The sequence below is a fragment of the Arvicola amphibius genome, chromosome 2 (assembly GCF_903992535.2).
Source record: "Arvicola amphibius chromosome 2, mArvAmp1.2, whole genome shotgun sequence".
Classification (NCBI taxonomy): Eukaryota; Metazoa; Chordata; class Mammalia; order Rodentia; family Cricetidae; genus Arvicola; species Arvicola amphibius.
The window spans coordinates 10,905,803-10,930,635 of NC_052048.2; the positions used below are offsets into that span (position 1 = coordinate 10,905,803).

The window sequence follows — 24,833 nt, forward strand, 5'->3', positions numbered from 1 at the left end:
GCAAATTTCACATTTCACCTCATCTCTATCTTGCAGTATGATGATGGACCAGGCCTTCATTATACGTCGGGCTAATGGGATTCCTCCCGAATTGCCTATCAGTCATTGTACAGCTATGAACGACGGCCTTTGTCATCAGCTGATAAATCAAAAGTCATAAGGTTGGTTATATAAGATTCAAAAGTATCTACATAACTCTTGTCAGCGCCTCACCTTGAACATGGTTGAAGTTGCATAAGGCTTAATATAGTTTCCCAACCCAACAAGTTATTCCTCAGTTCACTGGGTCTGTTTCTATTTTTACTTTGTGGAACATTTTCGCCATTTTCCACCATTCACCTCTGACCAAGAAACACATGCTGATATTGCAACAAACAGTTGAAATGTGTGACATTCATTGTCCTTTTTGTTTTTGCATGTCTTGTGTTCGTATGGCATGTTGGTAGCAGCTGCAGTATTTTACTGTATATTACTCTATAGTCCCATGGTGGATGGAAATCCTCTTGAAATGTGGGCTCTGTTCTATCCATCTGAATTTCTTAAGAAACTTGCAAAGTTTTTTTTTTTTTTAAAAAAAAAACATAGATGTTTAATAAATGTTCATTGACTAGGTGGCTAAAGCTATGGAAGCCAATACCTGGTTTTCCAGCAGCTGTTTGACATGGAAGCTGTATTTCTTTACTACTGTGGAGAGGCATTGTCTACAAAGATAAAAACAAAAATTTGATTAAATTTGTGTGGAAATTTAATGTCACATCTTTAGCACAGACATTTAACATGAGTTCTAATTTTTTCAAGATTCTCTATTAGACAGAACATAAATATTATTTGATATTACATAAAATTTTACTTTGTAATTTATTTTTATAGATTTTCCAAACTAATTCAGAGAGTCCTGTATGAACTCCCCCAATTCTATCACACTTAATCTATTATCCTTTAAAACATATTTAAAATTGCAAATATTTTTCACAAGCCCATCATTCCCACAAGGTGCACAGATCATCCTTCCCGAGGTGAGATTGTGTGATTGTTGGTGTTAATTTTCAACGCGACAGGATATAAACTCACTTTGGGGAATAAGAAGTCTCCTGGGCATATTTTGATTTAGGTTTAACTGAAATAGATAGAATGACCAACTGTGGGTGTGTCCATTCCACGAGAAGAGAGATTCTGGACTGTCTAAGATGCTGAGCGTTAGCATCTTCATTCTTCTCTGCTTTTACTGCACCGACAATGTGATCAGCTGCTCAAGCTCCCACTGCTGTGACTCCATAATGATGAGCTGTACCCTTAACCTGAGCCGAAATAAACTCTCTCTCATGAGTCTCCTAAGACCCTAGTCTCTGCGATGTAGGAGCTGGTTGTGGAAAACATCTCGTAAGATTAGTATGTCTTTCCTCAACCTCTGGCAGTTGAAAACTAGGTACTAAAGGCCTATGTGATCTTGTTAATAGTTAAGTTGACAGGATGTGGAATCAACTTAGGAAATTCACCTTGAGACATGCCCCTGAGGAATTATTAATATTAGATTGGCCTCTGCCTCTGGCCTTGACTGTGAGGCCTTATCTTGATTATATTAATCAAAGTGGGATGATCTGATCTACCCCCAAAATGGTGGCATCATCGTTCTCAGCCTTGGGTCCTAGACCAGTATTCACCTTTCTCTTCTGCCTGACCACAGAGGCATGTATCCAGCTACATCAGTCTGCTGTCACATTAACATCTCTGCCATAATTATTTTAGCCTCAATTTTGGCCACTGTAGGAGAACCTGCTCTTTCTTAAGTTGTCTGTGTCATGGCATTTTATCACCGTAGCTAACACAACAGCTAACACAGCCAGTAACATGATCTATCACGTGTATATAACAAAGGTCCTTGGAAGTCCAAAGACTCAGTGTTTGCAAATAGCTGAGCACAGGAGACTTCTCGGAGAGGGATGTGCCTACAGAGAGCTGGGGTTTCTGCTTCTTTTCTTGTTCTTTTGAATCAGCTCACTCCTGACTCCTGTAAGTCTTATGAGTATGGACATGCACTCTTGAGTCCCTCCTGCCATGATGAACCTCAGAGGATGATTACAAGACCTAAGTTTAGAGTTGGTTGATCACAAATATCAGTGATAATTAGCATCTGACAGTAGCTGGGGAGTTTCTGGTGGGTTCTGAGCTCTCTATGTATTTTCCTTGTGGCACCACCTCCACATAGATCTTGTCAACACTGAGTTTGAGAAAACACAGAAGATGTCAACTACAAAACTGAACTCTTTCTTGTTAGTAGGGTGAACTGTTCGTATCATTTAGGGTCACAGGAACTTCTGTGTTGATATAAGACCAGAGGAGAAACAGTTTGCTCTACCAAACTCAAATGCAATTCATAAGCAGATAACGGTAAATTTTAGTACTGGAAAATACTAAATACATAGGCTTAGAAATCACTGGTCAGGTATGTATGATGGATGGGCATGTCCTAGGCAACAGATTATTGCGTATTTCTTTTCCAAGCTCTCTTACTGCTCCAGCCTTATCTATGTTTAGGTGGGATGTATGTGAGTTGAGCAGGGGGTCTTGCCAGCTTTGCTGTTCAAAGCACTTTCTAAAACATTATTAACTTTATCTCTTTATTTGTCCTGAGTATTCCTGAATGGAATGAATAATGAGTTATAAAGACAAAAACCTACATGGAAAACCCATTAATATATTTTATAGTAGCTTCCTTCTCACACATTATCACATTATCACTTTAGCTGTCATTTCTCAGACAAAACACATAAAGTCTATACAAGCCAGTGGACTGGTAAAAACAAAAAAAAGAGTAGTGTGTTTTTACATAACATCTGCTCCCAGTACTAAAAACACCTCCAGGGGCACACCAATTCTTTCACTTTGTTTGTAAATACATGCATATATCTTAGAGAAAAAACTAACTGGAAATATTGTTAGTCAATAATTTCCTCCACTTGTAAGAAATAGATGAATTATAAAAGGTAGAGGACTCAAAGGAAATCCCGTCTTTATTCTAGTCATGAATGGGTTGGCCCTGTGTTGTTTATGCAGTGGCTATCACGAGACAAGGTAGGAACCTGCACCAGATTACACTGGGAAAAGATGGAATGAAATAGAAGCATTCATTGAAGGCTTGACCTGATTCTGCTCAAGTCTGTAGCTCTGTATCTATGTGATAGTTTTGTTTTGTTGGTGTTTTTTGTTCTTAACTTCACTGTTTAGGTTCTTATAACAAAGGAGGTGACATACTGAGTTGTGGTATCCTCCAGCCTACTCAGTTTGTTGTCTAACACTCTCAGGATAAAGCTAAAGGTTGAGGAGTTTAATCTGAACCTAGGCTGTTACAGTAGGATTTTTTTTTTACTCTGATTTAACCCTTTGGACACCTATGCACGGCAGTCAAGAACACCAGATGGGTGAGGGCAAGTGTGAGACAAGAACAGGAGGGTGTCAGCTTTGGGATCTTTTTCTCACAGCCTCTGCTTCTTCATTCTGTGTCCCAAGAACCAGGCTCAAGTCACAATCATCAAACAAACCAGTTGGAAGTAACACTTCCTTTCCCAGGAATTTCCCATTTTCCCATTTGTATAATAACTTGTTATTAGTTAGTTAGTTATCTCTCTACCTTACTTCCAATTTCCTTCTTTGGTGTTTGTTTCTATACAATCCATGGATAGATTTAGTTTGTAAAAATGAAGCTGCTGCCTTAGTTAATATTACCAGTAACCTGTATGTGGTTCTTGTGATGAAAAAATTTGAATTGGATGTTGTTGGAACTTCTTTTCTGCCCTAACCACTTTATGATGGTACAGAATGAGCCTGGATGTTTTGGGAGTGGTTCTGGAGGAAAGTCAATATAAGGATGCAATGATTTAACGCAAAGATGCAGCCCTTGGAGATTCCATTGCACCTGAGGTCAGCACTCACTCTAATAGTGACTTAGGAGCCTGGAGATTTATATGACCTCTTAGAGGCTCCATTTCCTTGATTCTGAAGCAAATAAGATGGGTCGCCACAGCACTGAGAGGAGATTTAAGTAAGAAAATTTATGCAGAATAAATACTAGCTTCAGAAAATGCCAAGTGTCATCAAGACAGCACAAGCCAATTTGACTATCTTTTCAGAAGGCTTTGCTTCAGACTTATGCTCCCCCCTACACACACACCCGAGTTACAACTCCTACATCCCAGCTTCTTCCTGGTTCTGCTCAGAATAGTTATTTAATTCCAGAGAAAGTGCAGCCCTGGAATCTTCTGTTTTTACTTTCTGATTCATCTATTCTAAGCAGCCCAGGCATACTTTTAGGTGTGAGGATCAATTATGAGGTGCCCGTTTCCTGTCAGTTGAGTTTTCCAGTTTGAATTCACACTCATCTGTTTATGACATACCAATTATATCAGGGAAGGTCCAGAGGAATTTTAAGCAGCTGATGGTGACTTTCAAGGTGTGGAAATTGAGTTTTACAATGAGCTGAGTTCCACAAATACCCAAATTCACAAAATGAATAAGAAAAAGAAATCTTTGGAGTGTAATAACCAACAGCAAAGATATTTCAAAATGAGAGTCATATCATTCCTCAAGTACATCTGAGTAGCTGTGAAGACTAGATAATTATTAGTGGGGTTTGCCAAAGGGAGATATCTAGTCAAGTGCAAAAACGACTCTGTATGGACAATGTTTCCAACCAACTGAGAAGATATTTGATCTGGCATTTGAGAATTTGGTGAGAGATAGAACATCTTACCTGGATATTTTCCAAATATGTGTAAATTCTAGGAGCTGATTCAGAAGAAACAGACTGTGGTCATCTTCACTCTGTAGACAGAAAACTGTATTAATATTTATGGAGTGAATTGGAATGAGGAGCAGATAAAAATAGCTTCCTGCTGTCATTTCTCCCTCCTCTTTGATAACCTCTATTTGCCATTTTTAAGCTTGGTTTTAAATAACTTCCACTACTTTCCTTAACTGTGTGAGCTCTCTTTCCATGTGAAACAGTAAGTTGAGCTTTGGATGAGGATAACCCCCAGGATGCTGGGAAAACATCTGGGTACCACCCAGGTCAAGCAGTAATTTCTCCTAATAAGGAAGCTGGCTTTTGACACCAATTTTTCTATTTTTCTCTTTCCACATCTCCCTCTCCTTCCCTTTCTACTGTCCTCTTGAGCTTCCGTCTCTTCATCTCCCTCCTTTTCTTCTTCTGTGTGCACACCAAGCCATGGCAGTGTGACACCTGACAAAAGACACCTATGATTCCATTTTTTTTTCTTTACTGTGTCCTATTGTTGAAGTATAAGAGAGCCACTCATGCTGGCAAATAAATTACAGCTATCGGTAATATAGGTCCTAGAAGTTATTAATTGGCAATTTATTTTTCTTCAGATTGACAGGAGTGTCTACCTTAAAACAGTCTTATGGCCCCTATGCACAGGCTCACATAATTGAACACACATACACAAGCACGCGTGCACACTCGTATGCGCGAACACGCACGCATGCGCGCGCGCGCACACACACACACACACACACACACACACACACACACACACACAATCCCCTTGATTCCGGTCTCTTTCCCAATAAGTATTCATGCAAACTACGTACAAGGGCTCAATGTCCTATCTTCAGCGCAGTGGCATTATTGACCACACGGGGGCGACAAGCTTCATTGTTGGAACCTGTTTCTTATCACCTGGGTTGTAAGTGCTCTGAGCTCATACACTCTATTTTTAAAACTGCCTGTGCTTCTGACAGAAAATATCAGAAGGAAGTCCTAGATATTGCTGGAGGTCAAAGGTGAATTCATTTTTACGTTGTCTAGTTCTGTGAGTAGGCTGAATAGAAGCAAGGTGACGTGGAAAGAACAAGGTCAGGATTATACAGCAAGAGTTTGGGAGCGCGCTGTTAGAAACAGCGCAGCAATGCTAAGAGGTAGGACGTTACCTTAGAGTCACCAGGGTGGCTATGGTAAAAAATGTGACACTGATATTGTTTTTCCTTTTGAAATAGAGAAAACTGAAGTTTAGCTATATAAAATTGGGTAAAACACGGGGTGGGGTGATGAGAAAGACGGTTGAATTTATTGCCCTCGTGTGGTCAAGCTATGCCATTACAATGAAGGATATGCCTTGCTAAGCTCTTTTGCACAAGTTTTGCAAGAATACTTACTGGAAAAAGAGGCAGAAGAATTTAGGTGTGTGTGTGTGTGTGTGTGTGTGTGTGTGTGTGTGTGCCACACGACTAATGTTTTAAGACATACTTTAGATAACCAATGTAGTTAAGATGTTGTAACATGTGGAACTTCAATTTCCACAGATGTTAAATCAAAGCGAGCATGTAAATAACTTTTATTTATAGGTGAAATCATTTTATTTGCATGTCTCCATATTAAATCTGCATATATACTGTGAAATCTTTTTATTTGCCTCCATAACATGCTTTTTGAGGAGAAGAAGGAGTAGGAGGAGGAGGAAGAGGAAGAGGAGGAGGGGGAGGAAGAAGAGGAGGAAGAAGAGGAAGAGGAAATTGGTCTTTTTCCTATTGCCATTTATTAGGAATACTTATTTCAAGCATTTACTTATTTTACTTGTATGAAGTTTGCCTGCTTGTACATATGTACATCGTATGTTGCAATAACTGCAACCAGTAGAACATGCTGGACCCCTGGAAATGAAATTGAATAAGACTGTGAGTTGTTTGTGGGTGCTGGGAACTGATCTTGAGTCCTCTGCAAGAGCAGCCAGTGCTATTAAACTCTGAGTTATCTCTCTGGCTCCTAGAAATGCTTTGTGAAGTATCTAGAAAGTACAGAATTTCCAGTTGCCACAGAACATACTGTACACTTCATTTTTCCCTAAAACTGACATAGTATTTTTGTCTTAAGGAAAAGAATAAATTAACTTTTTTTCTCATTGGAAACCTATTACTGAGCCAGTTCTCAGACTTTGAGAGAACGAGGCAGAAGGATTAAGAGTTGGAAGTCAACTTGTGCTACATGGTAAAATATCATTTTGAAAAAAAAAAACCTCTATTACTGTCATTGTTCTGTGAACATCCTCTGAGCAAGAGGGAAATCGTGTTTCTGTGATTAGTTTATACAGTTGTGACAGCACTTCTGATCACATTTGAAAAATTTTAAAGAGGATTGAAATGTTAAAAGAAAGGTATTCAGTAATTTACATTGTATTTCACTGAGGTGAGAGCATTAAAATTTTTGAAACCTAAGTTGATTTATAAAGACCATTAGGTTACTTCCTAAACAATCACAGCATTGGAGATGAATTGAGTGCCATAAGGCTTTGCACAATTAGAAATCACTAATGTAACTACCAAAAGGCAACAAGTCCAATAGATTGAGTCAAGTGGTATCAATGACTGTATTCCTGGCTTAATGCAGAAAGCTAACTACATTTACAGTCTTCCTAGAAAGAAACTATTTTTTTTTCATAATTTTTACAGTTGAAATTCTGAAAATAAAAAAAATTCATATTACTTTAAAAGTAGAATTAAGAAAGAACATTCACTGTTTATGAAGACTACAAAAATTAGGGCCAGTTATTTTAAGTACGGTAATTTAAAAAAATAAAAAAGTAAAGCCAATAAGCTGTATGTACTAGTTGTGTTCAATTCACCAGCATTGCAAGAAGGGAACATTTGTTAAACTTGTGTTGAAACAGAAGCAACTCTCCTGGTTGGCTCTCTATCTATGTGATGGAAACACCACAACCAAAGTTACTTGAGGAAGAAAGGGTGTGTTTGGCTTATGGGTCATATCACTGATGGAGGGTAAGGCAGGAATTCAAAACAGAAAGCAAAAGGCAGGAACAGAAACAGAGACCACAGAGGAATGCAACAGTGCTACCTTTTATCCACAGCCCAGGCCCCCTTTCCCATGGTGGATACTGCCCACAGTGGACTGTATTCTTCTACATCAATTACTAATCAAGAAAATGCCCCACAGACACACCCACAGGCCAGTCTGATGGGAATAGTTCCTCAGATGAAGCTCTCTTTTCTGAGATGACTCTAGATTATGTCAGTTTGAGAGCTAAAGCTAGCTATGACAGAACTATGGTGATTTGTGTAAGAATATCCCCCTTAGGCTCATATATTTGAATGCATGGTCACCAGTTGGTAGATCTGTTTGAGAAGGATTAGGAGGTGTGGTCTTATTACAGGAGTTGTTTCACTTGATGGAGGTGGGCTTTGAGGTTTCAAAACCCTATGTCATTTCAAGTTAGCACTCTCTCTGCCTCCTGCTTGTGCATTAGATGAAGTTAAGCTCCTAACTGCTACAGCAGAATGATGCTGCTCTGACTCACTTGCAGTCACATTCCCTTCCGTGTTGTTGGTAATTGACTCTAACCCTCAGGAACCGTGAGTCCCCAATTAAATGCTTTGATTTATAAATTGATACTGTTAGTTACAGATGATAGGGAGACAAGAATATTTATCATCTGCTTTTCCCCACTTCACCTATTTAATCCTTTAAGAGCTGTGGTTAGTGCCTACAACCAATTACATACAGAATGGGGTTCATTTTTAAATCTCTATGGTGTCGCAGACTTTGGACAGGGTGGATATAGCTAGAGAAGACAAAATACGGTAAATGAAAATACACATTGTCCTACTTAGCTTCTTCATCACTGTGATGAAATGCTGTCCAAAACTAGCTTTTGGGGGAAAAGGTTTGTCTTATCTTACATTTTACAGTCCATCATGGACAGCAGCCAAGGCAGGAGACCTGCAGACAGCCATGGAAGAACTCTGCTTATTGGCTCTCTTCCCACGGCTGGCTCAGTCTGCTTTCTTATATAACTCCAGATTCACTGTGAGGTCTGACAGCAACCACAGTGGGCTAGAACCTCAGCTTGTCAACCATCATTCAGAAAATGAGCCCCCGATGAGCTCACAGAACAACCTGAGAGAGACGATTCTTCCTTTGAGGACTCCTTCCCTCAAGTGACTGTAGTTAGACAACTACACACATAAAATGAAAATTTTGCTCAAATATCATTTATCTCAAATCTAAACACAGTGTAGTATATGAATCAATGTCTTTCTCCTATGTAAGTTGGTAAGATAGTGTGCAATCTCTGAAGCTTCGTGACTTGGCTCAAATCTAAGATCTCTGGTTCAATTTCTGAAACCTGAGATAATTACAGTGGGATGTTGTTTCTGTTAGTATTTGTTTAACAGAATCATGAACATGAATTGTAGATAAATGTCTCAAATGAAACATGCTTTAAGTGCATTATATCAGTGTGTTAGAATTGTGTGAGTTTTAGATCTTTAACAATTTTTAGTTTTTAATTCAGTTTATGCATGTGTGATTATGTATGAGTATGTGCATCTCAGTGCAGATACTTGTGGGGGCCAGAAGGGGGCACTGTGTACCCTAGAGCTGGAGTTAAAGGGCAGTAGTCAGCCACTGCATCTGGGTTCTAGGGGTTGAACTTAAGTCTTCTGCAAAACCACCAAGAATTTTTAGCCACTGAGCCAACTCTCCAACTCCTAAGTACTTTAATTTATATGAGACTGAAGTGCTAGTGATTTGTGAACCACTACATGAGTCAAAAATTTATTTTATCAACAAGTAAATTAGAGCCACACATTTCTTCTTCCTCCCTGTGTGGCAATAAAATATCACGATTTCAACTTTTTTATTGCAACATTGAAGGTAATTTGAAGAAACATAAGCTTATTAGCATTGAGGTATCAGTTGGATTTTGTGATATTACTCTACCTAGATTTCAGATGTACGGTCCTGGAACTGTCAACAATGGCTGAGCCAGAAGCCAGATCCAAGAGAAATTTCTAAACAACTCTCTTTTGGGCTCATTATGTTATATTCCACATAGATATATTGCAAATGGATGTGCTATCTGACATTTATTTTTATGATGAAACAGCTCATACCATATAGAAAAAAAATCACACACTAGAAATCTGTTATCTGATGGAAATGACAGGACATTGGGATTTCTGCTTAAAGCAGGTAATTGGAAGATTCCATGGATGAAACCTGACAAAATAGCAAAGTTCATGTACACTGTGCAGTTTGGGCTGGGAGTATCTCAAGACATGACACGGGGAATAAAATATACATCTAACCATATAAATTGTATCATTAAAGTACCCACATCCCTCTCTTGGCAGATTATTATATGCAGTTTTTAATATTAATCTGGTTGGACGTAAATTACATTGACAGGACATAAACAGTCTTCACAAAGGACAAGAACTGTGATATTTTTCTGCCATCAGTGGGGCTCTTGTTTATATTTGAGTTTCCCATTGTTTCTGAGTGATTATGTGGAATCATGCATATGGTGACCTCAGTAGGTCTCTCATAAACTGTTTTCTTAGGAAATCAATTAGCTTGTTGTCAGGCTGAATGACATCCCGCCATGCTATAACCAAATAATACCATTGGCACCATAGATTGAGTGTGTTAAAACAACAGACTTTTTATAGTCATAGAGGCCAAGGGGTTTAAGTTCAAGGGAAGGCATCTGCCTAAATTGTAGCCAGCTGTTTCCAGGCTCTGTTCCAATAGAGGGGATCCAACCTCTTACGTGGGCATTGATTTAATAAGAACTCTGATCTCTTCTAAACTTAGGTGTGCACCATTTGATGTTGTCTCCTAAATCCTAACCCTGGGAGATTCAGTCTCCAATTTATGAATTTCGGGATATATTGAGACAAATTTCCAGTTCACCACCCAAAGTTTGAAGTTACAAGTTCATTATTATTGTTTCAGTCTGGATTGTTAAGGAATTTCAAGAAAATATTTTATCATGTTTTAATAACTATAGTGAAATAAACACCTGTTCATTAAGCTAAGTAATTCCGAATTGGCAGCAAGCCATCAAAATAGAGCTATGCTCCTTAAATGTGTCAATGTGCCAAACTGACACCCACATTTAGAAAGTCTTACCTTCCGACGGAACTTTCCTGGGGCATCTCTGTTTTTCTGAAGATGAAGCTGAAAAACAGATTTACTTTTCTGAAATATTTTGTGGCTCCCTAAGCAGTGATCCCTGGAGAAGAAGAAGAAGAAGAAAAAGGATAAACACAATTATTTCTTCACGAAAATTCTCCAAAATGTGTTAAGTCATGTTTCCCTGATGACTTCATTGTTGCTTTTTTCTTAAAATTTAGTCTAGTAAAGTTTGGTAATGATAAATTGTGAGCACATGCATGCATTGCGTTCATCCATGTTCATATGAATATTCATACATTACGTATATATATTTGTGTACTATGTTAAATGAATACTGAAAGAAGATATGCATATCTAGCTGTATATGACAACGTATTGAAATTTTAATGCACTGATAAGAAAATGACTACTTGTGGAATGGGCATATTAAATTACAGTACAGGATAATCTATATGTGTTCAGAGCTGGTTTCAGCAAACTACCTCAACATGTTTTGGGTTGGGCTAGTTGTTGCTACGATGTCTGTATGGGGACCATTTTATCCAGTAGGCAGAGTTATATTCTGGAAACAGCATGGACTTTCAATTTGTATTTACCAGCTCTATTACATTAGTTATGCCAATTAAACTTAAACTATCTGGAATTAAATACTGTCTTTCTTAGAATTAATCAAAGGATTAACAAGACAATTTTGTCTAATTTATTTCATTTTTTTATACTTGTATAATTATAATATGTAATCTAAAATAATATATTAAATATATAACAACTAACTATATAATTATATAGTATAGTACAGATTACACACCAAAAAAGAAAATTAAATATAAAATGTCATTTTGTATTTCAGGTTTATGTAATGACTTTGTTTCTTTCTATTTCTAAACACTTTTTTCCCCTGTAAATTATTTTCCCAAATACAATTTACATAATGGGTAAAATTAATTTTCAATTTAAAGCATGCTGTATCAAACAAGAATTGATTTTTCTGTGGAACAAAGGACTTCTGTATCACTAGCAATTCTGACAATATTTTGAAATAATACTTTCTATATATTAAATACATTTGAATTGCATACAACACTAAAGTGTTTTCCACATTGCTATTGTGATTTGTTAGAAATGTTTTTAAATAGTATGACCTTTTATTGGCTCTTGTTATTCTAGAGAACAATGAAAGAAAATATAAGAAAAGAGAGAAAATATGATGTGCACTGGAGAGGCCAGGAAGGAGTGTACTCTCCGGAGGAAAGCGCCATCACTAATCAGTGCTGATGATGAAGGAAGAAATAGATACGCCATCTAATTAGATGTAAATATAGATGACATTTTCAAAGGAAGGCTTTTTAGTATAGGATTTCTTTCTCTTTTCCTTTTTTTGTTTTTTTCTTTGTTTGTTTGCTTGTTTTTTGAGACAGGGTTTCTCTGTAGCTTTTAAGAAGACATTTTTAATCCACTGGGTTCTAACATTCTTCAATACACCTGTAAATTCCAGTATCTCTGACTGTTAGTTATTGAAAAGGTGCATTATGTTAAAAGGTCTGCTCAAAAGGTCTTTGTTAAATGCATGAATGTAGTGGCATTTCATTTGTATTTTAAAAAATAAAGCTTGCCTGAAGATCAGAAAAGTAAAACAGGTACACTGGCTTTACAGACCAGACAGCAATGACACACACCTTTAATCCCAGTAGCCACACTAGTTTGCCATAGAAACCAGGTGGTAATTGTGTACGCCTTTAATCCCAGAACTAGAGAGGATTATCAAACAGGAGTCTCAGTCTCACTCTGAGGCTTTCTGGAGGCAGGATCGCCATTTAAGACTGAGGTTGAGATAAGAACCAGTGCCTGGCTGCTTTGCTTTTCTGGTCTTCAGGTTGAAGCCCAATATCTGTCTCTGAGTTTTTATTAATTGTGCTTCATATGAAGATTACCAAAATGAAAATGTTACGTAGTCATTTGGAGCTTTTTACACTAAGAGTTTATTGAATATCTGGGAATACTTGTTCCTAATCATGTCAGACAAGTACATCACACTGTTAAAATGTTCTAAATTACCTAGAACTTTAAAAAAGATTATTTGTTTTTAATTTATGTATTTGGGTGTTTTACCTATGTCTGTAGCTGGGTGCCTATGGAGGACAGAAGAGGGTATCATGACCCTGGAACTGGAGTTACAAACAGTTATTAGCTACCATTTGGGCGCTAGGAATTGAACCTGGGTCTTTTGGAAGAGCAACCAGTGCTCTTAACTACCAAGCCATCTCTCTGGGACCTCTTTAATTTTTAATTGAGAATTTAGAGTTGTCATTCTTGTATCTAACTGATATATTACTTTATATATTACTTTATATAGCTCAACCTAGGGTTGAGCTGTTTATTATAGTGGTAAGTGGACACTCACTGCCAGTTATGTGCTAAAACTGACTAGATTACCATGTGCTGTAAGTGTAAAAAACACACACTGCTGTGAAGGTTTATCATAGGAAACAAGGCAAAATATCTCAATACTACTGCCTACATGTTGACACAGTACTTTAAAAAAAAATCAGGAGAGCTAGAAACTAAGACCACTTGCTACTATTCTGAAAGACCTGAATTTGGTTCTCAGCACTTCCAGGGATTGGGCCCCTCCCTCTGATCCCCACCATCACCAACCAATATGCAGTAGGACATGCATGCACACAGACTCATATATACAAATAAATGATAAAATACATGTTTTTAAACAAACGAATATATTTTTACATTTTTGTGACTTGAGAAAAACTAGGCCACCTGTTATTTTTGTGTTAGAGAAAAGAAAGAGAAGGATGAAGAAAGCATTAAAGAACAGATAAATAAAGTGGTACTATGTAGAGCACAGTGCATAAAGGAGAGGAGAGAGAATCAATCTCTGATGATTACACAACTCAAGAGGAGAAGGAGGTTAATGTTTCAAGAGAAAGAGAATGGCATAGTTGGGCAACAGAAGTGGGCAATGTAGGGACAGGTTTGAGCATCAAAGGAACTGGCCAAATTGATAATATCATATAACTCATAGAGTGTGAGCACAGAAACCACAATGTCAGCTCGGTTATCTAGATTTTAAATATAACTCTTTGGCATATGTTTTAATAATCATGTGTAAAACTTTACCTTTTCAATTAACTGAATCTCTATGAGAGAGACAAAAGTTTACGCTTCTTTTATTCCTCATGTCTACTAGCATATCAAGATTTCTGCAATCTGATATTTATTCTCCCAATGACTCCTTGACTCTAGTTGCATGCTACTTAACACCCTAGGTACAGCTATGCACAGAGAAGCTGCTTAAGATGAAAGGTTAAATACGTGTACATAATTACCCCTATTTCCTACTCACAAATAGCTCATGCTATTTGAAAGTAAAATTATGGCACTCTATTTATGTAAATAATGAATAATAAGCATAATATCAAAATGATATGCAAATGTTCATACATGTCTTATGGGGGAAAGTATTCTAACAATGTACAGGTGTGGATGCTGATTCTCATAACAGTGGGTACACTTCACATCTACATTCACACGGGTGCTATTTTTCTCTATGTTATTTTTGAGACAAAGTATGTGTCATAGTTTGGATGAGAAATGTCCTGTTGTTGTTTCTTGTTTACTCTTTACTCATTAGGCTTTTTTTGCTGCTTTGGGGGCCTGTCACACAGCGCCCAAATAAATCACACATGGAGAGACCTATTATTACTTATAAAGGCCAGCCTTAGCTTGGTGTGTTTCTAGCCAGCTTTTCAAATCTTAAATTATCACAACTGCCTTTTGCCTCTGGGCTTTTTCCTTTTCTTCTGTATGTCTTACTTTCACTCTTGCTCTGCGGCTGGCTGTGTGACTGACCCCTTGTGTCCTCTTGTTCTTGTTCCTTCCCTCTTCCAGATTTCTCCTTCTATTTATACTCTCTGCATGCCAGCCCTACCTATCCTTGGTCCTGTCTCGCTATTGGCCATTTAGCTCTTTATTAGACCATCAGCTGTTTTAGAGAGGCAAAAAAAAAAAAAAATCACAGCTTTACAGAGTTAAACAAATGCAGCATAAAAAAAGCAACATACCTTAAAATAATATTCTACAACAATGTCCCATAAGCTTAATGACTTGAGCACTTGGTCCTTGGATAGTGTCCGGTCTAGGAAGGTTTTGGTAGCCTTAGGGAGTGGATCTTTGCTGAAGGAAGTATATTGTTGTGGGTGGGTTTGAGGCTTTATAGCTTGTCCCCTTCCCCCTCTCTTCCTCTCTCTCTGCTTTGCGTGTGGGCAGATATGTGATCTTCCTGTTCCGATCACTATGCTTTCTCTGACTATTGCCATGCCTTCCTTTCCACGACAGACTCTCTTTTTCTGGTGCCATCAATTAAAATGAATCCTTCCTTTCTTCAGCTGCTTTGCTGGGATGATTTGTCACAGCAGCAGATAATTAACTAATACAGTCTCTGTTAGTAGGCCAAGCTGCTCTCTAACTCATGGATGTTATCCTGCAGTGATGACTCAATGTGCCGAGATTACTTAAGCCATTCTAGCTAAATGTTTATTCTCCCATTTAAAAAGTACTTCTGGATTGGGATGCAACCCAGTGTAAAATGGTCTTTTAGCAATCTGGGGTCCATCTCCAGCATTTATGCAAAAGAAGCATCCCCAAGTGTACTGTGAAATGTTAATATAATACAGGAAAATCTATTACTCTTTGGTTTTGTGAACATTGAAAGCCAGGGCACTGGCAGATTTGGGATATATTTCTTCAGGAAGATTCAGCAATTTCACTGAATTTTAACCCTTCCTCTAAGCAGGCCACTTATATAAGGTGGATATAGCAAATGTTAAAATATTAATGTGATTGCTAATATTGATTGTCATTTTGATTGGATCTAGAATCACCACAGAGACAAGTTTCTGGCATGACGGAGTTTTCTAACACAGGTTAACTGAGGTGGAAAGCCCTTCCTAAATGTGGATGGTTGTCACCATTGCCTGGGCTGGTGTCTTGGACTGCGTAAAAGAAAGGGAGAGCTGGCTGAGCACCAGCATTCATCACCTTCTGCTTCCTGACTGCAGATATGACCTCATGCTCATGATGTCTCCACAGAAGACTACATCCCATTGAACTGTAAGCTGAAGTAAACCCTACTTCCATAATTTGCCCCTTGTTTCGGGTATTTTGTCATGGCTGAAAGAGAACAGATAAGATCGGCAACACAGTGGGTGTTTCTCTAAACCAGGGCTGCTCAGTTACTGCCATTTCTCTTTTGGGGGAACATGAATAGCAAAAGTTGGACTTCTTAGCTTAAAGAGACAGTAACAGGTTAAATTCCAAACTCTGGGCTGGCAAGCATGAGTTAGTTAGCAAAGGGCAGTCATGGATTTGAACAGGAGGAGTACTTCCATGGGGGCATAAGTTGATACCAAGAGCCTTTACTCTGTAGGGAAGTGCACCAAATGGATTTCAGCTCATCTACTCAAATGCCCTGCTTTTCTGATTACTATCCTGTATAAGAAAGCAATTATCCTTCATAGTCTTCATGTGAATACATGAAGAGTACAAAACTATATTTAGCTTAAAATAAAATTAACTAAATACAATGAAAACTTTATTATTTAGGAGAAATATTTTATCACAACTCATTCACAACACCTTTGCTTTTTATATTCAGCCAGAACAATAAAGTTAAGAAATTAAGCTTGAAAATTAAGCAAAGCAATCTACGCATATAGAGTTACCTATGATACCAAGTCAATAAACATGTAGTTGATGTTAATTATTTGTGTCCCCTACAAAAATATATACCAGGCTCCCCTAAGCTCTTTGGGGATTTGCAGCACACAAAATATTGCAGTTACTACCCCAGAAGATCAGGCAGAGAGATTTGATTGCATCACAAGGTTTCGTTATTTCTCCAACAAATCTCTAGAGAAACATTCTGTAGACCTTATTAATTTAAAACATTCAAGAATAAAGATTAAAATCATAATTCGGCCTTTGCCAAGGTTCTGTTACTATGGTACACCAACTTTCTCTATCAAACAGTTTAAGAAAACAGAGAACCAGTCTATTTCAACATCAACTAACTGAACAAGATTTAATAATTATTAGCTTTGGTAAATAGTTATTTGAAGTCAAAAAAGTAACTTGGTACCTACATACTTGCTCTTGTATGCCTAGGTATAATTAGTGTAGCTCTACTTAGAATTGATTTTCTATGTCTTTTTGCTAAAGCTTTGCATAGGGTTTGTAGCTTCCTTTATCAAATCTGTTGTTGAATAATGCTTTTCCTATTTTATCTATTTCAAAATCCCTGATCTGGAGTATGTCATGGTCCTTCCAAGTAGCATATATTGATAGCTCCAAGAAACCTGCATTGTTCAAATTTGAGTGATTGACTAAGAATCAAATGCAAGTCTGTTGTTTGCTATTTTTTTGTCAACTAATTGTGAATAGATGATACACTTAATTTAAAACTCCAGAAAATGTCTTGGGAATGAACTTAAAATGAAAGTAACACAAGGTCTTCTGCTGTGCCAGACACAATATGCTCTCAGCTGCATGAAAGGGCTCAGGGGTGACCTGCTCCTTTCTACTCCGTGACAGCCCTGGGTTCTGAATTAAAGTCCTGGGTGCTCAATGAAAGTTCAAAATGTATAGTGGAGTCTTTAAATGTGATAAAAAACCCATTCATGTCTTTCTTAAATGCTATCCCTAATTTTGTTGAGAAGATACACACCCAGAATGGCTAAAACCCAGTGCTTACTGCCCATTAATCTGCAATATTGTCCTAAACTGTGTATGACTTAATCTTTCCCTCACTGGTGACTACAGATTTAATTTTTACTTTGAATAGAAGGCAACTACACTTTGAAATCAAGTGTTTAATGGTCCAACTTATATGAATTATGGAGATGAACTGAAAGTATTTATAAAGGGAAAATCTTCAAGATGATTTTAAATTCTAAGTAAGGTGGTTTATGCTTTATGTAGACACAGGGTCTCATGTAGCCCAAGCTGACCTTAGATTTATTATGTAGCTGAGGATGAACTTGAACTCCTGGTCCTTCAGTCTCCACTTTCCCAAATATCAACAAGTATAATTGAGATTTAATTTTTAAATAGGATTGTCTTATTCTTAGAAAAGGACTACGGCACTGGAGAGAAGGCTCAGCAGTTAATAACACTGTCTACTTTTTTTTTTTTTTTTTTTTGGTTTTTCGAGACAGGGTTTCTCTGTAGCTTTGGAGCCTGTCCTGGAACTAGCTCTTGTAGACCAGGCTGGTCTCGAACTCACAGAGATCCGCCTGCCTCTGCCTCCCGAGTGCTGGGATTAAAGGCGTGCGCCACCGCCACCCGGCCCAACACTGTCTACTTTTGAAGAAGACCCAGGTTCACTGCCCAGCACCCATATGGTTCTTCACAATCCTCCATAACTCTAGGTCCAGGGTATCAGATGTTCTCGTTTGCCCTTTAAGGGCACCTGCATGCACTTGCACATATTCAAACAGAGACACAACGACATTCACATAATTAAAAACTAGAAACAAAAGGAATATAGCATCTTCTGTAAAGAGAGAGAAAGGGGACTCTCTGGTGGAAAATCTCTTCAACGTAATCAATGCTGATGATGAATGAAGACATAGATGCCGCCATCTTCATTCAAATTCAAAGACATATGCCTTTTTCAAAATGAGACTTCCAGTTACTATAGGATATCATTTTCTTTCCTTATATATATTTTTAAAAATGTAATCTTATGGATTCTATCATTCCTTGACAACAGTAAAGTAAATTAAACAATAAACAAAGTTTGGGTTGTTTTGTTTAAATTAAGACAAAGTTGACCATGGAATTAAAAAAAAAAAGAACATTCAATTTCTTCATGGGAGTTACTAGTGATTTCCTATTGAGTGAGAAGCCATGATTTATCCAGCAAAAGCTCTTATACAGAGCCAATTTTATTGTTTCGCACAGTAGTGACTGAGAAGAATTATTTGTAAATTGATTAGAAAGTAAGACCACAAGGTCTTTGAGAGAAAAAAAAAAACATAGATTCATGCTAAGAAAAGCTTGTATTGCTTGTAGATGCTGGGCCTCCAGACCGCAGCTAACACTGTTACTGTCATTCTTAGGTGTGAATGGCATACGTGAGAGGGGTCACGCTGACATAAAGGTACAACGGGCATCACCCCAGAAGGAAGACCAATGCAGTTAAATAGGGAATAGCTCATCAAGCTCCAGGTGTCTATCCCCCTCCTACGCTTAAGCATGAGGAAACTCCTGTTTCTGCCTGCAGTCTGCAACTGGAGAGTCAGATGGTGCCAGCCTGCTGGAGGAAGCCGGGTGAAGTGGGTTTCCCAGGAGACCTCTCTCCATGGTTATTGTACTGGAGGCCAACGAGCAGGAAGGTGGTGAAGAATTTAATGCTTTATGAATGATCCAAGTGATTTCTGTCTCTCGGTTGTATTTCTTCTTCATTCTGATGTTATTTGGCTAGTTCCATGATTCCATGTTTCACATTACTGAATATTTTATGTAAAGTTTATATGGGATTGTAATAAACCCGAAGAAGTTTCTGTTATAGACCTTGAAGTTATTGTCTATTTATAATACAGCATATTATATAAAATCTCATTTTCAAAGGATTAAGAAATTTGACATCAGCAGAGGATAGTTTGCCCTGTCAAGAGAAAGGAATGATCGTGTTTCCCATTATATAAAAGGTTTGTTTTTGATGATATTTATTTACATACATTACCCTGAAAATTAAAAAAAATGCATGTAAGCAGAAATTTACAATGACAGTTAAAATACAGTAACACAATATGAAGCTTCTAGCCACGTGAGGGGAATTTAGTGTCTTTACTGTTTTTCCTATTTTGGTCTCTTTTTCTTAAGCTTTCCCGAGTTGGGAGGAGCTTTGGTTTCCCCATGACATAGTTATCTTGGTGGCTATTAATGAACATGTATTTTTGTTTACACTTGCTGGAACTTTCAGTCTTTTACAGTGAGAAGGATAATTCCTCTTCAGAATTCTGCAGCTTCCTCTTCCATCTCCTGTATACCATCTCAGTATCCTCCTCCGGCCCTTGAGTTCAGTTCACAGTAGTCTATTTGTGCCTTTAGTTTTCTGCTCCCTTAGTCCTTTCATGTCAACTCATGAACATTTCTTAGATGCCTCCTGTGTGCTCTTTCAAATCTCTAGATTATCCTTTGCATCCAAGCCACCATATTGTCTGGCCTTTTTGCCCCAATCTTATTTCTTTTTTTTTCTTTTTTTTTTTTTTTTTTTTTTTTTTTTTTTTTTTTTTTGGTTTTTCGAGACAGGGTTTCTCTGCAGCTTTTTTAGAGCCTGTCCTGGAACTAGCTCTTGTAGACCAGGCTGGTCTCGAACTCACAGAGATCCGCCTGCCTCTGCCTCCCAAGTGCTGGGATTAAAGGCGTGCGCCACCACCGCCCGGCCCCAATCTTATTTCTTAGATGGTGTTTTGCATACATATTTCCACTCTCTAATTTAATAATTTTTAAATGTCTATGAATATTTTCCTACTTATATTTATGTGCATTGTGTGTGTGTGTGTGTGTGTGTGTGTGTGTGTGTGCGCGCGTGTGCGCGCACATTGCCCAAAGAGGCCAGAAAGTATGCTTGGTTCCCTGGGCACTAGAGTTAGAGACAGATGTAAGTTGCCATTCTAGTGCTGTGAACTGAACCTGGGTCCTCTGCAAAGGCATCTGGTGCTCTTGGCCCCTGAGCCATAGTCCCAGTCTCTTTACCTTATGTCCTTAATGAACTGAAATCTTGCTGCTCCAACTGCAAAGATACTCATCTTATTTATGTCAATAATTAACTTCCAAGTTGCCAAATTTAGTGCCGTTTCACTCCCACAATCTTGGTTTTCAGCTTTAGGTGGTATATCACACGATCTTCAGAGTGTTCTCTTTTTTTTGTGTTTTCTAAGCCATCCTGTGGATTTTATTGGGTTTCCTTCAGTTTTCTGACCTCTTCTTCCTGCTACTATTTGGATATGTATGTCCCTAAGGTCTCTCTTTTCCACTTTCCCTAATGATTCAGTTCTTTAAAACCATTGTTTCCTATAGGAGAGAAGATCTTAAGTACGTGAAATAATGCGGGTGCCAGCTTGATTTAGCCACTCCATAATGTTTACATTTTCAGAACAGCAGTGGGACCAGGACTTATCCTGGTGCATGAACTGGCTTTTCAGAGCCCATTCCCTAAGATGGGATACCTTGCTCAGCCAAATACGAGGGGAGGGGCTTGATTCTGCTTCAATTTAGTATGCCAGACTTTGTTGATTCCCTAAGGGAGGCCTTACCTCCTCTCAGGAGTAGATGGGGGATGAGTTGGGGGAGGAGGGTGGGATAAGGAGAAAGAAGAGGAACTGGGGTTGGTATGTAAAATGAAAAAAGAAAGTTTTTAAAATAAACACCCAGCATATTCTGCATGGAAGATATATGTACTTTTATTAGAACAAATGAACTAAACTACTTCCACAATTTCTTCCAGTTTTCCTTAGTGCTGGAGAATTGTCTGTATTCTGTCAGTCTGTTTGTTTTGAATACATGCTGATTGGCCAGGCAGGAAGTATAGGTGGGTAAACCAGACAGGAAGTAGAGGTGGGGCAATGAGAACAGGAGAATTCTAGGGAGGAGGAAACCCATTCCTCCCAGTCCAGCCTAGACCACTGAAGAAGCAACATGTGAGCTGCCCCGCTGAGAAAGGTACTAAGCCATGTGGCTAACATAGATAAGAATAATGGGTTAATATAAGCTACATGAGCTAATAAGAAGCCTGAGCTAATGGGCTAATCAGTTTATAATCTTATGGAGTCCTCTGTGTGATTTTCTTTGGGGCTTGCTGGCTGTGGGAACTGGGCAGGACAGAAACCCCAACAAGCAGGCCCCTTCATGTTACACTTCCAGCTTTCCTACAATCAGATTCATTATCACTACGCATCACATGCCCTTCAGTTCTGAAGTTCTCAACCCATCTCCAATTTGATTAATAGTGATGTTTCTCTGAAATGTTTGTTTCCCTGAGAGTTGTATTACTGAACTTACTTTGAAATCTGATCCATGTTTTGTGTCTGCCTTTCATTGGTCTTTCACAATTTCAGTACTTGGTGGACCCCATTTAATTCCTTTAAATCATTTTCATTTTATTTTGAATTATGTGTGTCTCTGTGTATCTGTGTGGGCATGTAAACATGAGGACAGATTGCCTATGGAGGCCAGAAGAGGGCACTGGATCCCCAGAGCTGGACTCAGTAGTAGTTCTGAGGCAAACAGTGTGAGTGCTGGGCACCGAACTCATATCATCTGCAAGAGCTGCATCTCTTACTCTTAACCTCCTAACTACTTTGGGTGGTTTTGTTTGTTTATGACAGTCTTGCTGTGATTCTCAGCCTTGCCTAGAACTCATAACCAAGATTAGCTTCTTGAAGGCTGAGCTGACAGACAGCTACCACTGTGCTGGGATCCAGCGACTTAAAGTGTACCATTTTCAGCTACATTGTCATAGATTTTTTTTTTTTTTACACTTTTATTTCCTTAAATTCCAGAAAAAAGTTAAACATGCTATGGAAAGTTTATAAAGAAAAATGAATAATTATCATATGTTTAATAGGTTTTTCGGTATAACTAGTCTAATACAGATTTCATACTTTATATTTAAAGAAAAATGTAAATCAAGGCATTTTTTGCTTTTGTAATTTACAGCACATGAGTTTATATCATTTATATTGCTATCTTTAAATCATTAATGAATGCCATCTTTTTTATTAAATTATGTCTCAAGAGATGTGTTGCATTTATTTTAAGTAATGTGGAAATCTAGCTGTTTTACATTTTCCCCCATGGGATACTAAGATATTCCAAAAATATCATTATAGCCAAAGATTTTTGTGCATTTATGATTTTTTAGTAATATTTGTAAAAGCAAAGGCTTGAGGATGTAGCTCAGTCTGTAGGTGCTTACCTGATGCGCACGAAGCCCTCCCTGGTCCTAGTGACCCCTTGTAACCTGAGTTCAGGAGATTGGCATATGTCTGCACTCCCAGCATTTCAGAGGGAGAGGCGGGCAGAGCAGAAACTAATGGGACAACACTACAAAGTTCAAGGCTGACTTGATAGACATGAGACTTGGTCTTTGAAAAGACAAGTTGTAGAAGCAGAATTACTTAACAGGTTAAAGACATTATAAAGTCTTTAGATGAATTTTATTTTTGGACCAAATTTCCTCAGCTCCTGCTGCATCCATTTACATCTTAACAACTGTGAATGATGCCAATTATTTTACTGAAATTCCTCAGTATTTTAACATGTTTCATTAAATAATGATAATAATTGGTTGCTTAAATGTGTGTTTCTTATATTAAACTCTTTTAGTATCCTTGTCCATTTGAATTGCGACTCACTTTCTTGAGCCTGTTTTGGTCGGTTGGTGGTTATTTGTAAGAACAAATTATTAGTGCACTTTACATTTTTTGAGGCTATTGAGACTATCGATCACTGAGTGCCTGCCTGGTTGTTCATTCTTTAGTAGAAGTTGGTCATTGACTTTTCTGTGCACTGCTTTAAGTTCTTGATGTTTACCTGCCTCCCACCGACCTGCAGTCTGTTGATTTCTAGTCTTATAATGACACTCATACTAGGACCAGGAAAATGGCAGGGATTGTGTTGGAGCCATCTGTGTATTTTAATTCGCTGATCAAACATTTGTAAATGTCACTTTTAGTACTGTGGGAACAGGCAAATCTGACCCTCGGTCTCTACTCTTCCCAACCCTTGCAAAATTGTGTGTATTTTTCTGACGACCACAGCACAAAAGACTATTACTATTTCTTTCCTGAATTCTAATCAAGTGTTTCACAGTGGAAAGGCAGAGCAGTTCAAGCAAATGCCAGTTTGAATTTATTTTTTATTCTATCTCTTTATGACCTGGAAGAAAGATTGAATGTTCCCATGTATAAAGTAGGGCACTATATTAACTATCTCCTGGATATGTTCCGAGACTTAGATGTCTAGACAACACAAAGCAAGTGATTAGGACTTACTGACAGTTGCTATTGTTACCATTGCAATTTTATCAAATAGAATAATCCAGATGAATAAGAGTATCAGTATGAAGGTCTAAAGTATTTCTTATTTCATAATTAACTTGCTGCATGTTACATGTGTTCCTTCTGTAGAAAACATTTCTTTTCATGTAAACTCTATGTGCAAATGTATATGCAGGTATGGCTAACAATGCAGGTATGTGTGAGCCAGAGGTTAATCCTCAATCAGTCTCTTCAGCACTATTGAGACAGAGCCTCTCGCTGAACTGGAAACCCATCATTTCAGCTAGACATGCTGGCCAGAATGCACTGGGACAACAGGATCACATCCCCATAAAGGACTTTAACACGGGTGCTAAGGGTATGAGCTCAGGTGCTAGGGGTATGAACTCTGGTCCCTATGCTTCTACAAGCACTTCACCCATGGGCCATTTCTCCAGCTCCCCATGGAACATCATGAGCAGATTTCTACATTTTAAAGAGATACTCTTTAGAAAAATGATATAGTAATTAACTAAAAAATGAAATTTAAACCGGATATCTATATTTCTTTGGATATTCTAAAGAATGGTAATACTATCTGAATGTTAAACATAAATATATCAATATTGGCAAACTGTAACTCAAATAATAGTATATATGCACACACACATACACACACTACTTTGAGTATTTTGGTCCCTCAATTATTTTTAGGGAGCTAATAAATGTAATTAAGTCATGCAAATACTCTGTAACTTCCTCACTAGTCTAGCCTGATCAACTGAAATTTTAAGACAATTAGATGACTATAAAAATATTAAAAA

At 37.9% G+C, this 24,833-nt stretch overlaps 1 protein-coding gene across 25 annotated transcripts in view; it reads right to left on the minus strand.

Annotated features, from left to right (window-relative positions):
* Nucleotides 1-24,833, minus strand: part of Pik3c2g (phosphatidylinositol-4-phosphate 3-kinase catalytic subunit type 2 gamma) — a 346,977-nt gene that overhangs the window by 275,868 nt on the left and 46,276 nt on the right. For all 25 annotated transcript variants that reach the window (XR_005284220.1, XM_038318262.1, XM_038318253.1 and 22 more), the window contains 3 exons: nt 10,943-11,045; nt 4,748-4,818; nt 638-701 (listed from right to left, as the gene is read on the minus strand). Coding sequence is in view for 24 of the 25 variants with exons in the window: in XM_038318262.1 (XP_038174190.1) it covers nt 638-701; nt 4,748-4,818; nt 10,943-11,045 (238 nt within the window). In the remaining variant the exon portion in view is untranslated. The remainder of the gene's footprint in view (nt 1-637; nt 702-4,747; nt 4,819-10,942; nt 11,046-24,833) is intronic.